The following is a 17831-nucleotide window of genomic DNA, read 5'->3' as shown; positions in this document are numbered from 1 at the left end:
TTGCCGGTTGAAGCGCAAACTTTAATGAACTGTGAACTATGAGCACTGTGTGAGGTGGGTTTGAACTGAATGATTCGAATGAATAAAATAAATAAAAAAATAATAAAATTAAATTTACGTTAAATAAAATAATATTAAATAAATTCTGTTTAACTGTAATTGGCTTCCCATGGGGTCTGCGTGTGAAGCTAGAGCGGTGAGGTATGCGAACAGTTCGTGGGAGGCTTGACAAACTGGTAACAAACGGGGTGGTCCTGGGCCGCTGTTTTGGGAGGTGCTCTTATAAGATCTCTGCAAGCAATCGTCCGATTTTCAAAATTCAAAAGGGGTATTTGTTATTAGGTTGAAGGCTAACTTTTGCACGCATCAGGTACAATCTTGATGTAACAGATAACGGTTATTCGGAATTTTATGTATATGTTCATAAAATTTGTTATCGCATTTCGCGATAACCAACCGACCGATTATTTTCAAGTTTGCAAGATATATTCAATCCCAGGGAAGGTTTTAAGCCATCCACCGAGGCCCTAGCTCCCATGAAGGTTAATATATTAAAAATATTCATTATTTCTTCGCCCCAAAAAAGGGTGAAGTTGTGAATTAATTCGATGAGAAAAAGATAGATTAATGTTTTTACTTTATTATTATATTTCTGCCACCAAGGCAAAGAAATAAGTTATGAATTTTTCTTCGTCAAAATGCGTGTATACTTTAGTTTCTAATTTAGTTTCTTTTTCAGATTTTTATAAATCCTGAGCGCTGTGTTATTTACCAGTATTATTTTCACAACCGTGAGGATAACATAAACTGCAGGGGTCCAGCGGGCGGAGCCCTGTGGTTAGATGGGAATGGCGACCGAAGCCAGCACTGCGGCCATGGGGTAGGTCCCATGGCCCCGAGAAGCCCCTGAATTGCTTCCGGGATTCACCTGAGCCCCGAGAGTTAAGGTTCTGGCTAGACGGGCCGGCTGGTAATGTATAGGTATACTGTACAATTCTTGCATTAAATTTTATTGCTCTGTTAATTTCTTGTACTGCATGCGGTGCCGGTCACTTTAAAGGAAATCAAACAAATGTTTCAAGGTCATATTATAGCTTATTTATACGATTGTTTAAAATTCTCTTTAATTTTACATAATTTAAGTTAATAGTTTAAAGTTTATTCGATTAGTATTTTATAAAATTGAGACAGAGCAATTTTCTTTTTTTGTTTGTACGAACAATTTTTCTTCCTTGTACGAAGTAAAGGAAGTATTGTGATCGAGAAAATTTTGGGTTTTCACATTTCAAGGGAAATATCCATTTTGATCATTCCTGAATCTATTTTGAATAGTTTCGGCGTGACGTCTGTACGTATGTATGTTTTATAGCGTAACTCAAAAACGATTAGCCGTAGGATATTGAACTTTTGAATTTAGGGCTGTTGTAACATCAAGTTGTGCATCTACCCTTTAGTCCAAAATCCCAAAAAATTGGATTTTGGACTTTTTCTTAACTGCAATAATAAGCCCTCATTGAGAGATTTTCAACGATATATCCATAAGCGGTACTTATTTTCATTGGTTCCATTTTTGGATTTTACAAAGGAAGGCACATCAGATTTTATCTCCCTTTTATTTAAAAATTTTTTTTTTTCATTAAATGTACTGATTTATTAATAATTATTAACCTCTGATTGTTAAAACAGTTTTACAATAAATAATAAATCAATAACAATAAAAAAATACATATGAAAAAATATCAGCAGTTATTAATGTAATAAAATGTTATGTACTTTTCATTTTAAAAAAATGTATATATGAAACTTAATAGCCGTACAAGTAAGTCATGTGGTGTTCACATCTGATTATTCGTTTTTGTTTTCATTTTATTGATGGTTATATTGTAATAATTCAAAAAAAGTATTAGATAGATATAAAACTAATATTTATTTAAAGAGTAATAAGGGGCTTTTACTGTAACCTAATATTTCAGGTAATATTGTTGAATTAATAATTGTATAGATATTTTATGTTAATAAAAATTAATATTTTAGCAACTGCGTTACTGTCCACTTTATTAAAAAGAATTTGAGGATCGTACCTCAATTTCAAATAAAATAAGTTTAAATGAAGTGCAGCAAAATATGTGTATACGTAATTTAATAGCCGTACAAGGAAGTCATGTGGTGTCCACATCAATTCTTTTCTTTTTTTTAAATTATAGACCCCTACCTAGAATGCAGAAAATTCTTTTGAAAATTTTATATTTCTTATTTTAGCCTTTATTGAGCAGGTGTTAGATTTAGAGAAAACTTTACTTAAGAAATCTTGTTATATGAATATTTTTAGAAAAGTTTTTGTTAAAATGTATTCCCTAGTCTATATATATATATATATATATATATTCTGTTTTTTTTTTTTTGTTTTTTTTTTGCTATAATTCTTTTAATTTTTATTATTAATAGCCAGAATAGTCATTAAAAGTCACTTCACAAGCTTTTTTTAATTAGTATTGTTTAAAAATTCAAAAACAAAGTAGTATTATTTCTATAGAAGAAACGTTTTTAATTATATTTTAAATAAATTTGTAGGAAGACATTTTAAAAGGTTTGGTAATTTATCAAAAATGGCAACGGAAGTATCATACGGCTCTTTCTGTAGAACTGTGTTGAGAGTTATACGAAAACAGTTTTGTTTATAAATAATATGTTTTATAGAATAAATGACTGTTTGTACATTCCTAATTATAAACACAGGATAAGTTAACATTTTTAATTTTCTAAACATCGTTTTATACGATTAATATACTTATGGGCGCCGAACGAAGTTCTGACAGGTTAAAGTAAAATAAACATTGCTGCAGTCCATAGAATTCGGTTTGTGGTCGGCAGTAGCCGCTTTTTACTTCATTTCTTTGCATCTCTTTTCTAAATTTTTACCAAAGCACAAGTTTCTCGCTTTTACGTTTTAGGGGCAGTAATTTTTGTAAACTTATCTGTACGTTTTAAAGTAGGTAGGCGGGGTTTTTTAAACGACTTAATCCCTTTTTAACAAGTTTTAAGTTAAGTTTACAGTATAAAGAAATGAAAATATAAAAAATACCGTTAATAAACTTAGGCTACCGAGGAAGAAATGAAGTAAGATTACATAATCTCATCGCAATACTAATGAGGTTATGCGGTTTCTAACGACAAGGATAATTTGTATTATTTCCTGCCAAACCAGCAGATAAAGAAAACCACTGATCTAATTTAACCTTGTATTATCTGCCGATCTCCGGCTTATAATGAATACATTATCTATTGAAATAAAAAAAAAAAATAACGTGTTAACGATTACTTACCATAACTTACGGAAGTGAAGGGACCTAGGTTTTTTTTTGATAACAGGAACATCCGAGATTATAATTAACGGATCAAAGTACGGGATTATATTTACGTAGCATAATTGCCTACGATTCTAGTCCATCGCTGAAATTAAATACATTCTTTTAATGATAAACAAAGTTTTTTAATAATACACGAGTAATTTTTTTTAAATTCACCAACTCAAAAAGTTTGTTTGCATTCCTTAAAATATTTCAATAAGAGTTCCTTTGGTCGCTCTGCAAACATCCAGCCGATAATCGACTTCTGCTCAGGTCCGATGGATCAATGCAGGTATAACCGTGGCTATAGCAGCGGTGATCCGTTATCTTAAATGTTTGCACATCCCTGATTTTTTTCACTGTGGACAATGCTTTTAACGTATCCCCATAAAAAAATCTAAGGGTGTTAAATCTGGGCTTCTTAGACGCCAACGCACAAGACCGACCCTACCGATTTAACGATTAAGGAATTTTTCATCGAGAGCGCGTCGTACGCCTAGGCTAAAGTGCGGGAGCAAACAGTCTTGTTGAAACGTTACAGCAAACGTTACTTTCTTGTTCAATTTGGTCAATTTACGAGAAAAAGTACAGTTTTAGCGTGCCTAAATAAACATTCCGTGTGATTTAGGCTGATGAAAAAAGAATGTGCCGATCACACGATCGGACATCAAACCGCACCACGCGTTTATTTTTGGGGAATCTACGATACGCTCAATAATTTCATCGGATTGCTGAGATCCCCGTATCCTACAATTATGCCTTTAAGACAACGGATCACCGCTTCTATTGCACAGTTACGCCTAAGATGATTCAATGGACCTGAGCAGAAGTCGATTATCGGCTGGATGTTTACAGAGCGACCGAAGGAGCTTAAATCCGATCATTCTAAAGGATGTAAAAAAACTTATCGAGTCGGTGAATTTAAAAAAAAAAATTCTCGTTTGAGTATCCCTAGTAGCTTCTAAAACGTTTTTTTTTTTAATTGCTGCAACCTTTTTCGATGACCTATATATTACAGAGATGTTATCTACACGTAAATAATATAGATAATTTATTATAAAGCGAAAATAACAAGAATCAAAAATTTTAAATAGAAATTTCTCTTAAACAAAAAAATTTTTTTTTTTGTCTTCAGTCATTTGACTGGTTTGATGCAGCTCTCCAAGATTCCCTATCTAGTGCTAGTCGTTTTACATATTCCAAACGTGGCCTGCCTACACAATTTTTTCCTTCTACCTATATAAACGTATAAATAAATAATCTAAAACTTCTTTATTTAATACGCCCACCGTCTAGTGGATAACTCGTCGTCGCAAATAAGTCGTTTAATACCTGATTTTCGAAGTCGAAGGTCCTGAGGTACAAATCCTAATAAAAGTTAATTGTTTTTATTTATTTTTTAAAAGGTACCGGTGTACTTTGGTGGTCGGGGTTAAATTAATCCCACCTTTCAACAACGGTCAGCCTGAGATTCAAGACTAAGCCTCATTTACATGTCATACATTTCATCCTCATCTCACTGGACCGAAGTTTGCTTATTGTTCACTAACCGAATAGTTTGTAACGTATACATATATTGTTTTTATCTGTCATTTGACTGGTTTGATGCAGCAGCTCTTCCAAGATTCCCTATCTAGTGCTAGTCGTTTCATTTCGGTATCCCGCCTACATCCTACATCCCTAACAATTTGTTTTACGTATTCCAAACGTTGTCTGCCTACACAATGTTTTCCTTTTACCTGTCCCTCCAATATTAAAGCTACTATTCCAGGTTATCTTAATATGTGGCCTATAAGTCTGTCTCTTCTTTTTTCTTTTAACTATATTTTTCCAAATGCTTCTTTCTTCATCGATTTACCGCAGCACTTCTTCATTTGTCACTTTATCCACCCGTCTGAATTTCAACATTCTTCTATAGCATCGCATTTCAAAAGCTTCTAATCTTTTCTTCTCAGATACTCCGATCGTCCAAGTTTCACTTCCATATAAAGCGACACTCCAAACATACACTTTCAAAAATCTTTTCCTGAGATTTAAATTAATTTTTGATGTAAATAACATATATTTCTTACTGAAGGCTCGTTTAGCTTGTGCTATTCGGCATTTTATATCGCTCCTGCTTCGTCCATCTTTAGTAATTCTACTTCCCAAATAACAAAATTCTTCTACCTCCATAATCTTTTCTCCTCCTATTTTCACATTCAGCGGTCCATCTTTGTTATTTCTACTACATTTCATTACTTTTGTTTTGTTCTTGTTTATTTTCACGCGATAGTTCTTGCGTAGGTATATTTAAATTAGGTAGACTATTAAAAAAGAAAAGTCATAATATTATTATGTAGTACGAAGTATAAAAAATAAAGTACGATAAAATTCGTAATTAGTTTTATTTACTGTACACGGTTTATTATTTCACAATATTATTTTATCTTATTACAGGACGCACATATTGCATGCTATAAACCGGTTTACGTGTTATCTCCAAATCAGTTCACCTTCATTCTCCACTGAAATAAGAACATTTGTAATACAACAGCGGGAAGAGAATTTTTTCTTTCTTTTTTATATAAAAATTACAATTGAATTCGATAACTCGTATTTTATCTTTATATAATCTATTATCCGACAAAAGGTATTAAAACGAGAAGAGATATATCCGTATCGTAAATTTATATACGGCAAAAAAATTAATTTATTACGATAACGTAATAAATGAGATAGTATAAACTACCTCATTCTCAGTTTATCATACGACTGTGCCTTATGTCGTCTGAGTGTACGATACGTCTACTTAAGACTTTCATTTCATTAAAATTTTCAGTACTTAACCGGTCCTCGTTACGAACAAGGTTCAAAAAGACGTACGAAAATATTATCATTTCATTAACGTCTTCTGAAAAGATTTGGGAAGGATGTATGCATCCATGTTTGCCAGATTTTTGTTTGATATCTCCAGACTGGATAGACCGATTAAAATGAAATGAAGCGCTGATGCCGTTTAATTTTAGTTACAATCGGTCAAAGACCAGCGAGATATGGACAACATGGTCCCGTGTCTCAAAGTTACAAGTAAATTTTACTTTCCCGTCTAGATAGCGCTATAGTTCTAGAAGGGAAAGTATTAAAAAATCGGTCCGATTTGGACATATGCTGCAATTTTCACCGATCTTTACGTTTTGAAACCCAAGGAACCCAAAAATCCGGGTGAAAATTTTCTGGCTACTAACGTTCGTTTGTACGTGCATGAGTGTGTGTGTTCGGTGTTGCCCTCTAAATTATCTTATATCTCCAGAACTACTGCACCGATTTCAACCAAACTTGGTCAGATTACTTCTATCTATGGGGGATTGATGCCATTAAATTTTCAACTTAAAAGGTCAAGGGTGAACCTGTAAAGCAAGACACCCTCGGTATCTCGAGATTTCGCCTACTTAACGTCATATTTTTCTTAGACACAATTGTTAACGATTAGAAAATAACAATATTTGCAAAAAAAATTCAAAATCGCACCTTTACCCTAAAAAACGCTCTAAACTACTTTTTTCCTTTCATTTAACTGACTTTACTAGGACTTGAACGCTGGAACACTCGACTTCCAAATCAGTTGATTTGGGAAGACGCGTTCACCACTAGACCAACCCGGTGGCCTGGATAAGCACTTTCATTTTCCTATTTAACCTCCGGTAACTACCGTTTAGATAATTCTTCAGAGGATGAATGAGGATGATATGTATGAGTTTAAATGAAGTGTAGTCTTGTACATTCTCAGTTCGACCGTTTCTGAGATGTGTGGTTAATCGAAACCCGACCGCCAAAGAATACCGGTATCCACGATCTAGTATTCAAATCCGTGTAAAAATAACTAACTGACTTTACTAGGACTTGAACGCTGGAACTCTCGACTTCCAAATCAGCTGATTTGCGTTCACCTCTAGACCAACCCGGTGCTCTAAACTACTGCTATGTTTTGATGTCACATGTGAGCGGTAGAATTAAATAAATGAATGATATTTAAAGTGAAAAAAATTAACTCGGTCTTGCCGGGTCTCGATAGCTCGGTCGACTCGTAAATTGGTACAAGATGCATTAAGCCTCGCAACTACACCTGTCTGCATACCATACAAGCGAAATTTGTTCTATGTAAGTAGTGAAATTACATAAGTTTATTTAGTGTCAACCGTCGCCGCTAGTGTCGCCATACCCGCGCGAAATAAATACGATATTTTACATTTTAAGTGCGACGGGTAATTTGCAAGATGGATTAAAATTAAAAATAAATTTTAAATCTGAAAAAATATTTTTTGTTACCACAGACCATTGCAGTGGGACGGGACGGACAAAATATTTTTATAGCGGTTTGATGACCTATCGACGTAAAAAAAATGCAAACAACTCCCCGTTATCTCCTTTTCTGAAACTAAATAAAAAAATTTCTAGGTGTGAATATATATTATATGAACATTTTTGCTAATTTGTGATCTCGATAAAAAAAAGCTTTAATTTTTCTAAGAAAAGTTTATTTGTTAAGTGACCCCCCCCCCTCCCGGTAAATATTTGAATTTTTACTTTGGCCGAAACTCCCCCACCCCTTTTTCCATTTTTTTCAAAAATTTAACACTATCTATGAAGTCTGACGAAAATCGGTCGACGGGGTCCAAAATTACAAGACAAAATATAGTCTTGTAGATTATAGACTTTTAGATTTTTTGGACTAGGAAGCAAAGAGATAAAAATTGTTTCGCAGATTATTTCCAGTTTAATTTTTTTTCTTCGTAAGAAAGTTTTGTTTTTAAATGTTTTCTTAGATACAAAACTTAAAAAATACAATTTTTTTTACCGATTATAAAATATACTTTCTCGCTATAACTACAGCAGCATATATCTGTATAATGCTGTAAAGTAAAAAGAAACACAAATTGTGTTTAATTAATTATAGTTAATTAATTTATAACACAAATTGGAACAGTAAGTTTTTTTTAATTTATCTTAGTATTCCAATTCTCTGCTGTTACATTTCGTGATAGATAAATAATAAACGACATTTAATGTGGTAATTTAGTATCCTTCTTCCGTTCAAGATAACGAATTGTTTGTTGCTTTGATACCAATTGAAGTACAAGAGAAACCACCTCCGTTAACCCGTACACTTGAACCTACACTTTCACAGAATTATAACCTATATAATAAACCGTAAACTTATTTTTACAGCGTTATCAGATTAACCGTATTAATCGAAACGATTTCAAATTCGTATTCATATTAATTTGGTATCTTTATCCAGGTAACTATCGCTATGTTAAGCAACTTAGCGATCGTTTTACCATTACGGGACTACCAGTAATAACTACAAAAAAAAATCAAAAATATTTTGTTAATTTTTCTTGATTTTAATCTCTACAATGCATCTTATACAGAGAAAAACATTCCGAGGAAAAAAATTTTTTTTTAATTCATAAAAACTTTAAAGGTTTACTTTTTTTGAAGTAAAAATGCCTACATTTTTCGTGATATATGCCCGGCTCTCTCTATTGAGGTTCTTCGTGATTTGACGATCCTTGTTTAATATTCATTTCTTTACTTTGTCTTTGATTTCTTATATCTAGTTTAAGGTTCGGCAAAAACAGACCGAACTTTCTTCTAGGCTCTCTACAGCCGATTTATTCTCGATGCGATCTGTCTGAAAAGAGATACCTCTGAAACTACCCAGGACCTCTACTTTTATCCCTTTGTAGCAAAATAATCCTATTAACCGATGCGTCCGCCGAGAAAAAAAAGGTTTTCCAAATTACAAAAATTGGAAACTTTAAAGGTAGACTGGCATAGGCAAAAATATTTTTTTATGCGGAGAAGACGTCTTTTAACGCTAAAATACTTCAAGGCAGCAAATCGCAAAAATTACGTTTTTTTTCAAATGTGATATTTCAAAATAAAACTGCAAACGAAATATAAATTAAAAATTTCGAAACGAAGAGTTTTTAAACCGATCGAAGAAGAGAGAATATTGCGGTAAAATTTTGTAATGAAATTAGTTTATGTAAACGAAAATGTGGTACTGTAACCGAAAGGTTCTAGATCTGATATGAGACATAAGTCGGCCCAAAAACGGTATAATTGTTCCCACGTATCAATTAAATGAGGAGTGAAGCTGTTTACTGATGCCTTCTTTGTCGATCCAAATATATTATTGGATATCGGCACGTCAAGTATGATGAAATGCTAGAATCCCACACACAAACGACATCTTCTGCCTGCGTAGACTGCAGGGACTGACTGAATAGTAAATATCGTTACTTTCAGTGAACCTAGGTTTTTTTACGATATCTAAAAGCGCAACAAATTAACTAACTTTTTATAACTTTTAATTATACATACTTCCTGGATTGGGTAGGGAAAAGAACTAGATTAGTGAGCTGAACACATTCAAACGATCAGGAATACGTAAAACAGATGAATTAATGATGCAGAAAAAAGTAAATATATTCACATCAGACTATTATTGTTAAAAAAATTGAAAACACCACTCTTAAATTAAACGCACTAAAAGGTAAACTTATGAAAACTAAAAAGTAGAAAATAGAAGATATGTAAAAAAATTGTTAAAACACCACTCTTACATTAGACGCACTAAAATGTAAAGAATAATTTTAGGACGGTATCTCAGAATGGATTTGACAACAAGCTTTGATAGTGTATGTAAGACTACGTCAAAGTCAGCTACTTTTTGTTATTCCCCCCGCAATTTTTTTAATATTTTTTATTATGAATCGTTGGGAAAATCCTTAAAACGTGATATTCACTTCATTTTGGGATGGAGAAACCATTTTTTATATTTGGAGGAATCTCAGAAAAGACCCCGGCATTGTTTAGAAAAATGGATTACTGTATAGTTACGGTTCGAAATATTACATCAATTAATTACTTCAGTGCTGTCGATTAGTCCACATCATATAGTCTCAAGTGACATTCGTTTCTCTTATTATAAACGTTGATACGAAACAAAAGGAGATCCGGTTTCTCAGATAGAGGAATCATTCAAGGAAAATTTAAGCAAAAAATGATCGTTGGGTAAGCAAAAAACGAAATGGTTATATCAGATTATCGGGTTACTTCTCCAAGTTGATTATTAACTCTTATCGGGTTATTTCTCCAACTTGATTATTACTACTATCAATAATTCCTGCTACTGTGAGTTATTTCCACGTATAAACTTGCGAACTTCTGTGAGGGAGAAACAAAAACGTTCCTGATTTTCGTATCGAAAGTTGATTTCTAAAGTTAAAAATGCGTTTCTCCACCGAAATTGACATTGATAATTAAATGTCATGCAAATATGAGTGAATTAATTTTAAAAAAGTGGGAAATCACAGAACAGACCCGAAAGTCATAGCTTCAAATTAAAAAAATTTGATGTTTTTGCCACTCTTTTCATATGCGTGATGAATAGCCTAAACAGAGAGGTACACATGTTTGCACTCCATCGAAATTTGTCTTTCGATGAAAAACGAAAAAAATGGGTTCGGGGCTGTAGATATATTTTTTAGGATATTGTTTTTTTGAGGGGGTCGGATGAGTGTCAAACCCCGCAATTTTTCGAAAAATTGGGGGGGTCGGATTTTGGGAAGGTTTGCGGTGGTGGACTGGGCTGGAAGGAGGCCCAAAACGGATACAATATCAAACAAATCCGGAATCGGTCAGACCGTTCCCGAGTCGTAGCACAAAATGTTGTATTCCTCCTTATAATATAGGGGACCAAAATTTGAAATTTGATTTTTTCCTTAGCCGTAGAAAAATACTTTCGTTCAATTTAATCAAAAACGACAATATCAAAAACATGGATAACATCGGCTGGAATTCCAGCCGATGCGACCGCGTATACATTTAACGGCGGCTACCGGAGGAATTTATGTTTGTCACGGTATTGCACCGTGCGCTATGATAAAAACGAAATTTCGAGACGGAACACTTTATGGTGAGCGATAACTAAATTGCGACGGGCGTATGGTTGCCGCTATGTGGTGCGCGAATTTAATGAAAGATCGGTTCGGTACGTTTTACGGTTGGTGACTGCAATCAAAACATAGGGCTAAGGGAATAATTTCCGGATAACCAAGTTCCGGTCGATCAAGAGTGTACCCGATGCGTTAAACAATTAGCGCTCGACCTGTTGATACATACTCCATTTGAATTGTGAAAATCGGACAAGCGGTTGCTGAGATATTACGGCGGCACCCCATCGCACCTCCTCACCAATTTCCGAACGGCGCCCCGGGGCACTTGAAAATATTATCATCCGACGGGTATCACTCGGAGCGGGTAAGTATCATTGTTCAAGGTCGAAAAATGTTTTCAGAGCGCTAGGACCCACCGTTTTCGAGGTACTTCCGATTTTCTTCCGAAAATTCGGATCCGGTCAAAAAGCACTAAATTTTCCCAAAACTTCGATCGCTACTGTACAGAATTTGTAGTAGAACTGTATACCTTAATATATATCTCGCTTGTTTATAAAACCATGTAAATGAGGTTGCTAAGTTCAAGGGGCATTTTGTTTTAGTAATTAACACGTCTTAGCGGCTTGAAAATGTTGCTAAAATGTGCTGTCATCAAGAGCAAACCAGTATGCAAAATTTCAGAGCGAATGGATAAGCGGAATTGCTGAAAAATTAGACTGAAATGTTCCGTACCATGAATCTCGCATACATAGTCCAAGTTAATATAAGAATGATAAAAGGAAAAAAGTAAAAATGACAAAACAAAATGATATGTCCAAATGAAATCGTAATGATGGGTTTGAAACCCATCATTTCAGTTAAATAAATCCATTCTAAACATTTCTAAAAATTGTTCAGGCGTTCTTGACGAAAATTAGACCTAAATCTGTTGTAATTTTTAAAATAAATCTAAAGATAACACGAAAATAAGATACACTGAATTAAATTTTAAAAAATAGATTTATTTTTACACAATATATAGAACGTTTATTCGTAATTTTTTTTTTATAGATTCAGTTTTTTAGCATTTTTAATTATCCTTAATTTTATTATTTCTGATTTCGATTTTATATGTTAAATAATGAATTTAATAATTTATGTATACATAATGAAACTCAAAAATTCTTAAATAGTACCGGCATATAAATAGAGATAAAATGTTCACGCTTTACGTTAACAAAACTTGGTTAAAATACCGTGAAAACTTTATTGATTATCTACTTTAATACGACAAAACACTGCAACTATCATTAACTCTACGCTGGATGATGATTCGTGCAATCATAACACCGTAAACAGGTAAGATAAAGTACAATTGACCTTTTATAACTAATTTTAAAACTAACTTTTTTAACTAATAAATCTCACTTGTAAAGGTGGATTAAAATAAAATATAAATGACATGATTTTATCGAGATAGAATAAGTAACAAATGAATTCATACCGTAAATAGACAAAGTATTTACTAACCTCGACTCTCCATATTTGGAGTCCTTCTTTTTTACCGGCATTTGCGAACGCTGGGTGCTGTACTGATGACATCTTGACTGCCGCACTGTTTACTGAAACCGGCGCGAGGACTGCGACTAACAACACAGTTACTGCGCAGCTGTACAAGAAGAGTCCGGCGCATTGGTGTGACGTCATCTGTACACAGTGTATTCAAAGAAAAATTATTATTTATTTTTTTACTTATTTCCGTTGAAATAGACTAATTCAAATATAATTAGTGAAACGGGAAAAATCAATTGTTATAATTTATGACTCAATTACACCTGAGAAAAACATCACTCATATTCTAAAAATTCATGGTAATTGTTACAAAACGTTTTACACAAGTAGTACATTATAATACTATATTAATGTTTAACCTACAAACAACGCTACTCTATTTTTATTCTTTATAAAATAGAATTTAATTTTTATTACCTCTGTAAAAAGGTGAACATTTTTTTTAGATATAAAAAAACACATTAAAACATCCAGATAACATTAGGATTTTTGTAAATCTTTTGCACTTTTCTGTTATACAACTCCATCGATACAAATATTCCTTCCAATTAAATGTAGATTACTAAAATACCTGAACTTGAATATTACTCAAAATTGAATTTTATTACTAAATATGCATTTTAACTGGTAAACCATTATCATTAATTACAAAGAAAATAGTAAAACAAAGAGAGAACATAACATTTTGGGTAGTCCAGATAGAGAGAGTAGAAAATTTTCTACTTGTATATTACAGATACCAGAAACCTAATTGTTGTTATAGATGATTTATTGTGAGAAACCTTTCACCCTTAAAAATGGGTCTGCCATTTTAAAAACCAACAAAATATGTACTTATTAGGGAAGTGGTTTTCTCATTCCTTCATTAAATTGAATTTTTTTTTTTTTTTTTTTTTTGTCTTCAGTCATTTGACTGGTTTGATGCAGCTCTCCAAGATTCCCTATCTAGTGCTAGTCGTTTCATTTCAGTATACCCTCTACATCCTACATCCCCAACAATTTGTTTTACATACTCCAAACGTGGCCTGCCTACACAATTTTTCCCTTCTACCTGTCCTTCCAATATTAAAGCGACTATTCCAGGATGCCTTAGTATGTGGCCTATAAGTCTGTCTCTTCTTTTAACTATATTCTTCCAAATGCTTCTTTCTTCATCTATTTGCCGCAATACCTCTTCATTTGTCACTTTATCCACCCATCTGATTTTTAACATTCTCCTATAGCACCACATTTCAAAAGCTTCTAATCTTTTCTTCTCAGATACTCCGATTGTCCAAGTTTCACTTCCATATAAAGCGACACTCCAAACATACACTTTCAAAAATCTTTTCCTGAGATTTAAATTAATTTTTGATGTAAACAAATTATATTTCTTACTGAAGGCTCGTTTAGCTTGTGCTATTCGGCATTTTATATCGCTCCTGCTTCGTCCATCTTTAGTAATTTTACTTCCCAAATAACAAAATTCTTCTACCTCCATAATCCTTTCTCCTCCTATTTTCACATTCAGTGGTCCATCTTTGTTATTTCTACTACATTTCATTACTTTTGTTTTGTTCTTGTTTATTTTCATGCGATAGTTCTTGCGTAGGACTTCATCTATGCCGTTCATTGTTTCTTCTAAATCCTTTTTACTCTCGGCTAGAATTACTATATCATCAGCAAATCGTAGCATCTTTATCTTTTCACCTTGTACTGTTACTCCGAATCTAAATTGTTCTTTAACATCATTAACTGCTAGTTCCATGTAAAGATTAAAAAGTAACGGAGATAGGGAACATCCTTGTCGGACTCCCCTTCTTATTAGGGCTTCTTTCTTATGTTCTTCAATTGTTATTGTTGCTGTTTGGTTCCTGTACATGTTAGCAATTGTTCTTCTATCTCTGTATTTGAACCCTAATTTTTTTAAAATGCTGAACATTTTATTCCAATCTACGTTATCGAAAGCCTTTTCTAGGTCTATAAACGCCAAGTATGTTGGTTTGTTTTTCTTTAATCTTCCTTCTACTATTAATCTGAGGCCTAAAATTGCTTCCCTTGTCCCTATACTTTTCCTGAAACCAAATTGGTCTTCTCCTAACACTTCTTCCACTCTCCTCTCAATTCTTCTGTATAAAATTCTAGTTAAGATTTTTGATGCATGACTAGTTAAACTAATTGTTCTGTATTCTTCACATTTATCTGCCCCTGCTTTCTTTGGTATCATAACTATAACACTTTTTTTGAAGTCTGACGGAAATTCCCCTTTTTCATAAATATTACACACCAATTTGTATAATCTATCAATCGTTTCCTCACCTGCACTGCGCAGTAATTCTACAGGTATTCCGTCTATTCCAGGAGCCTTTCTGCCATTTAAATCTTTTAATGCTCTCTTAAATTCAGATCTCAGTATTGTTTCTCCCATTTCATCCTCCTCAACTTCTTCTTCTTCCTCTATAACACCATTTTCTAATTCATTTCCTCCGTATAACTCTTCAATATATTCCACCCATCTATCGACTTTACCTTTCGTATTATATATTGGTATACCATCTTTGTTTAACACATTATTAGATTTTAATTTATGTACCCCAAAATTTTCCTTAACTTTCCTGTATGCTCCGTCAATTTTACCAATGTTCATTTCTCTTTCCACTTCTGAACACTTTTCTTTAATCCACTCTTCTTTCGCCAGTTTACATTTCCTATTTATAGCATTTCTTAATTGCCGATAGTTCTTTTTACTTTCTTCATCATTAGCATTCTTATATTTTCTACGTTCATCCATCAGCTGCAATATATCGTCTGAAACCCAAGGTTTTCTACCAGTTCTCTTTATTCCGCCTAAGTTTGCTTCTGCTGATTTAAGAATTTCCTTTTTAACATTCTCCCATTCTTCTTCTACATTTTCTACCATATCTTTTTTACTCAGACCTCTTGCGATGTCCTCCTCAAAAATCTTCTTTACCTCCTCTTCCTCAAGCTTCTCTAAATTCCACCGATTCATCTGACAACTTTTCTTCAGGTTTTTAAACCCCAATCTACATTTCATTATCACCAAATTATGGTCGCTATCAATGTCTGCTCCAGGGTAAGTTTTGCAGTCAACGAGTTGATTTCTAAATCTTTGCTTAACCATGATATAATCTATCTGATACCTTCCAGTATCGCCTGGCTTTTTCCAAGTGTATATTCTTCTATTATGATTTTTAAATTGGGTGTTGGCAATTACTAAATTATACTTCGTGCAAAACTCTATAAGTCGGTCCCCTCTTTCATTCCTTTTGCCCAGCCCGTATTCACCCACTATATTTCCTTCCTTGCCTTTTCCAATGCTTGCATTCCAATCTCCAACTATTATTAAATTTTCATCTCCTTTTACGTGTTTAATTGCTTCATCAATCTCTTCGTATACACACTCTACCTCATCATCATCATGGGCGCTTGTAGGCATATAAACGTTAACAATCGTTGTCGGTTTAGGTTTTGATTTTATCCTTATTACAATGATTCTATCGCTATGCGTTTTGAAATACTCCACTCTCCTCCCTATCTTCTTGTTCATCACGAAACCTACTCCTGCCTGCCCATTATTTGACGCTGAGTTAATTACTCTAAAATCACCTGACCAAAAGTCGCCTTCCTCTTCCCACCGAACCTCACTAATTCCTACTATATCCACATTCACCCTATCCATTTCCCTTTTTAAATTTTCTAGCCTACCAACCTTTTTTAAGCTTCTAACATTCCACGCTCCGACTCGTAGAATGTTATTTTTTAATTTTCTGGTGACCCCTTCCTTAGTAGTCCCCACCCGGAGATCCGAACGGGGGACTATTTTACCTCCGGAATATTTTACCAAGGAAGGCGCCTCCATTGTTGCTATGTGAAAATGCAGAGAGCCACATTTTCTTGGAAAAAAAGCAGCTGTAGTTTTCCATTGCTTTCAGCTGCGCAGTACTCAGAGGACTGAGTGATGTTGATACGGCCGTTTAAGTCATTGTGACTCACGCCCCTAACAACTACTGAAAGAGCTGCTGCCCTCTTTCAGGAATCATTCCTTAGTCTGGCTCTCAACAGATACCTCTCCGATATGGTTGCACCTTCGGTCCAGCTACTCTGTATCCCTGAGCACTCAAGCCCCCTCACCAACGGCAAGGTCTCATGATTCATAGAGGAGGTAAATTGAATATATTGTCTTATTAACACCACTGAAATTCAAATGATGTTCAGCCTTACAAGTGACAATTACGATAAGTAGTAGCTGTATAGTGAACATGATTACTCTGAGACAAAGTAATAATTAATTAGTATTCCTTAACCTCAAGTGCTTTATATGTATCATGGTTACAAGGAAATAAAAGGCATGAAATACAATAACCACTTCTATTCTATAAAAGTTAGTTTTCAATTATTGACTGACTTGGATACTATAATTATTGTTAGCCAACCTTTTGCTTTTCATTTAAGGTGCTCATTTTGAGGTTAAATGCATACATATGTAATATACTGTAAGCGTAATAATTGTAGGAGATCTGTCATGTATCATAAGTCGCTGCTAAGAATAAAACAGCCAATCTCAAGAGTAGTAAGTATTTCATTATCAAGCTCAAGTGAGGAATGAAATTGTTTTCCATTGCCTTCATCATTAAGCCAAATATATGGTAGCATGTCAAGCCCACTGGAATAAATTTTATTTATCATTTTGTGTTTCTACTTATCTCTTTACCTTTATTATTTCCTTGTAACTATTGACAATGAGTGTTTTATTTATTTAACAGGACAATTATTTGTAGCCTTTTATATTTGGTAAATAAATGGTCCCTATCCTGACAACTATTCAGCACAGCTCATTCTTTGTAATAATTTCCTGATTATTCCCTCTATTATTTAGTCTCCAATTTTTTTACAGCTTACACATATGCTGTAACTTATTTGAAGGGCTCAGTTTTACCCATCACACTTTATGTCTGTTTTTTAAATATTCCCTCTCGGTACGTTT

The 17831-nt window shown here is 33.7% G+C and overlaps 1 protein-coding gene across 1 annotated transcript in view; it reads right to left on the bottom strand.

The window, feature by feature from the left end:
* Positions 1-17831, bottom strand: part of LOC142328240 (actin depolymerizing venom protein gelsolin 1-like) — a 146211-nt gene that overhangs the window by 49203 nt on the left and 79177 nt on the right. Inside the window, exon 2 of the mRNA XM_075371872.1 lies at positions 12806-12982. Within this exon, the coding sequence (XP_075227987.1) occupies positions 12806-12982 (177 nt within the window). The remainder of the gene's footprint in view (positions 1-12805; positions 12983-17831) is intronic.

The sequence above is a fragment of the Lycorma delicatula genome, chromosome 7 (genome assembly GCF_047948215.1).
Source record: "Lycorma delicatula isolate Av1 chromosome 7, ASM4794821v1, whole genome shotgun sequence".
NCBI lineage: Eukaryota > Metazoa > Arthropoda > Insecta > Hemiptera > Fulgoridae > Lycorma > Lycorma delicatula.
The sequence above is the reverse complement of the archived record's forward strand: the minus strand, read 5'-3'. Positions and strand labels throughout refer to the sequence as shown.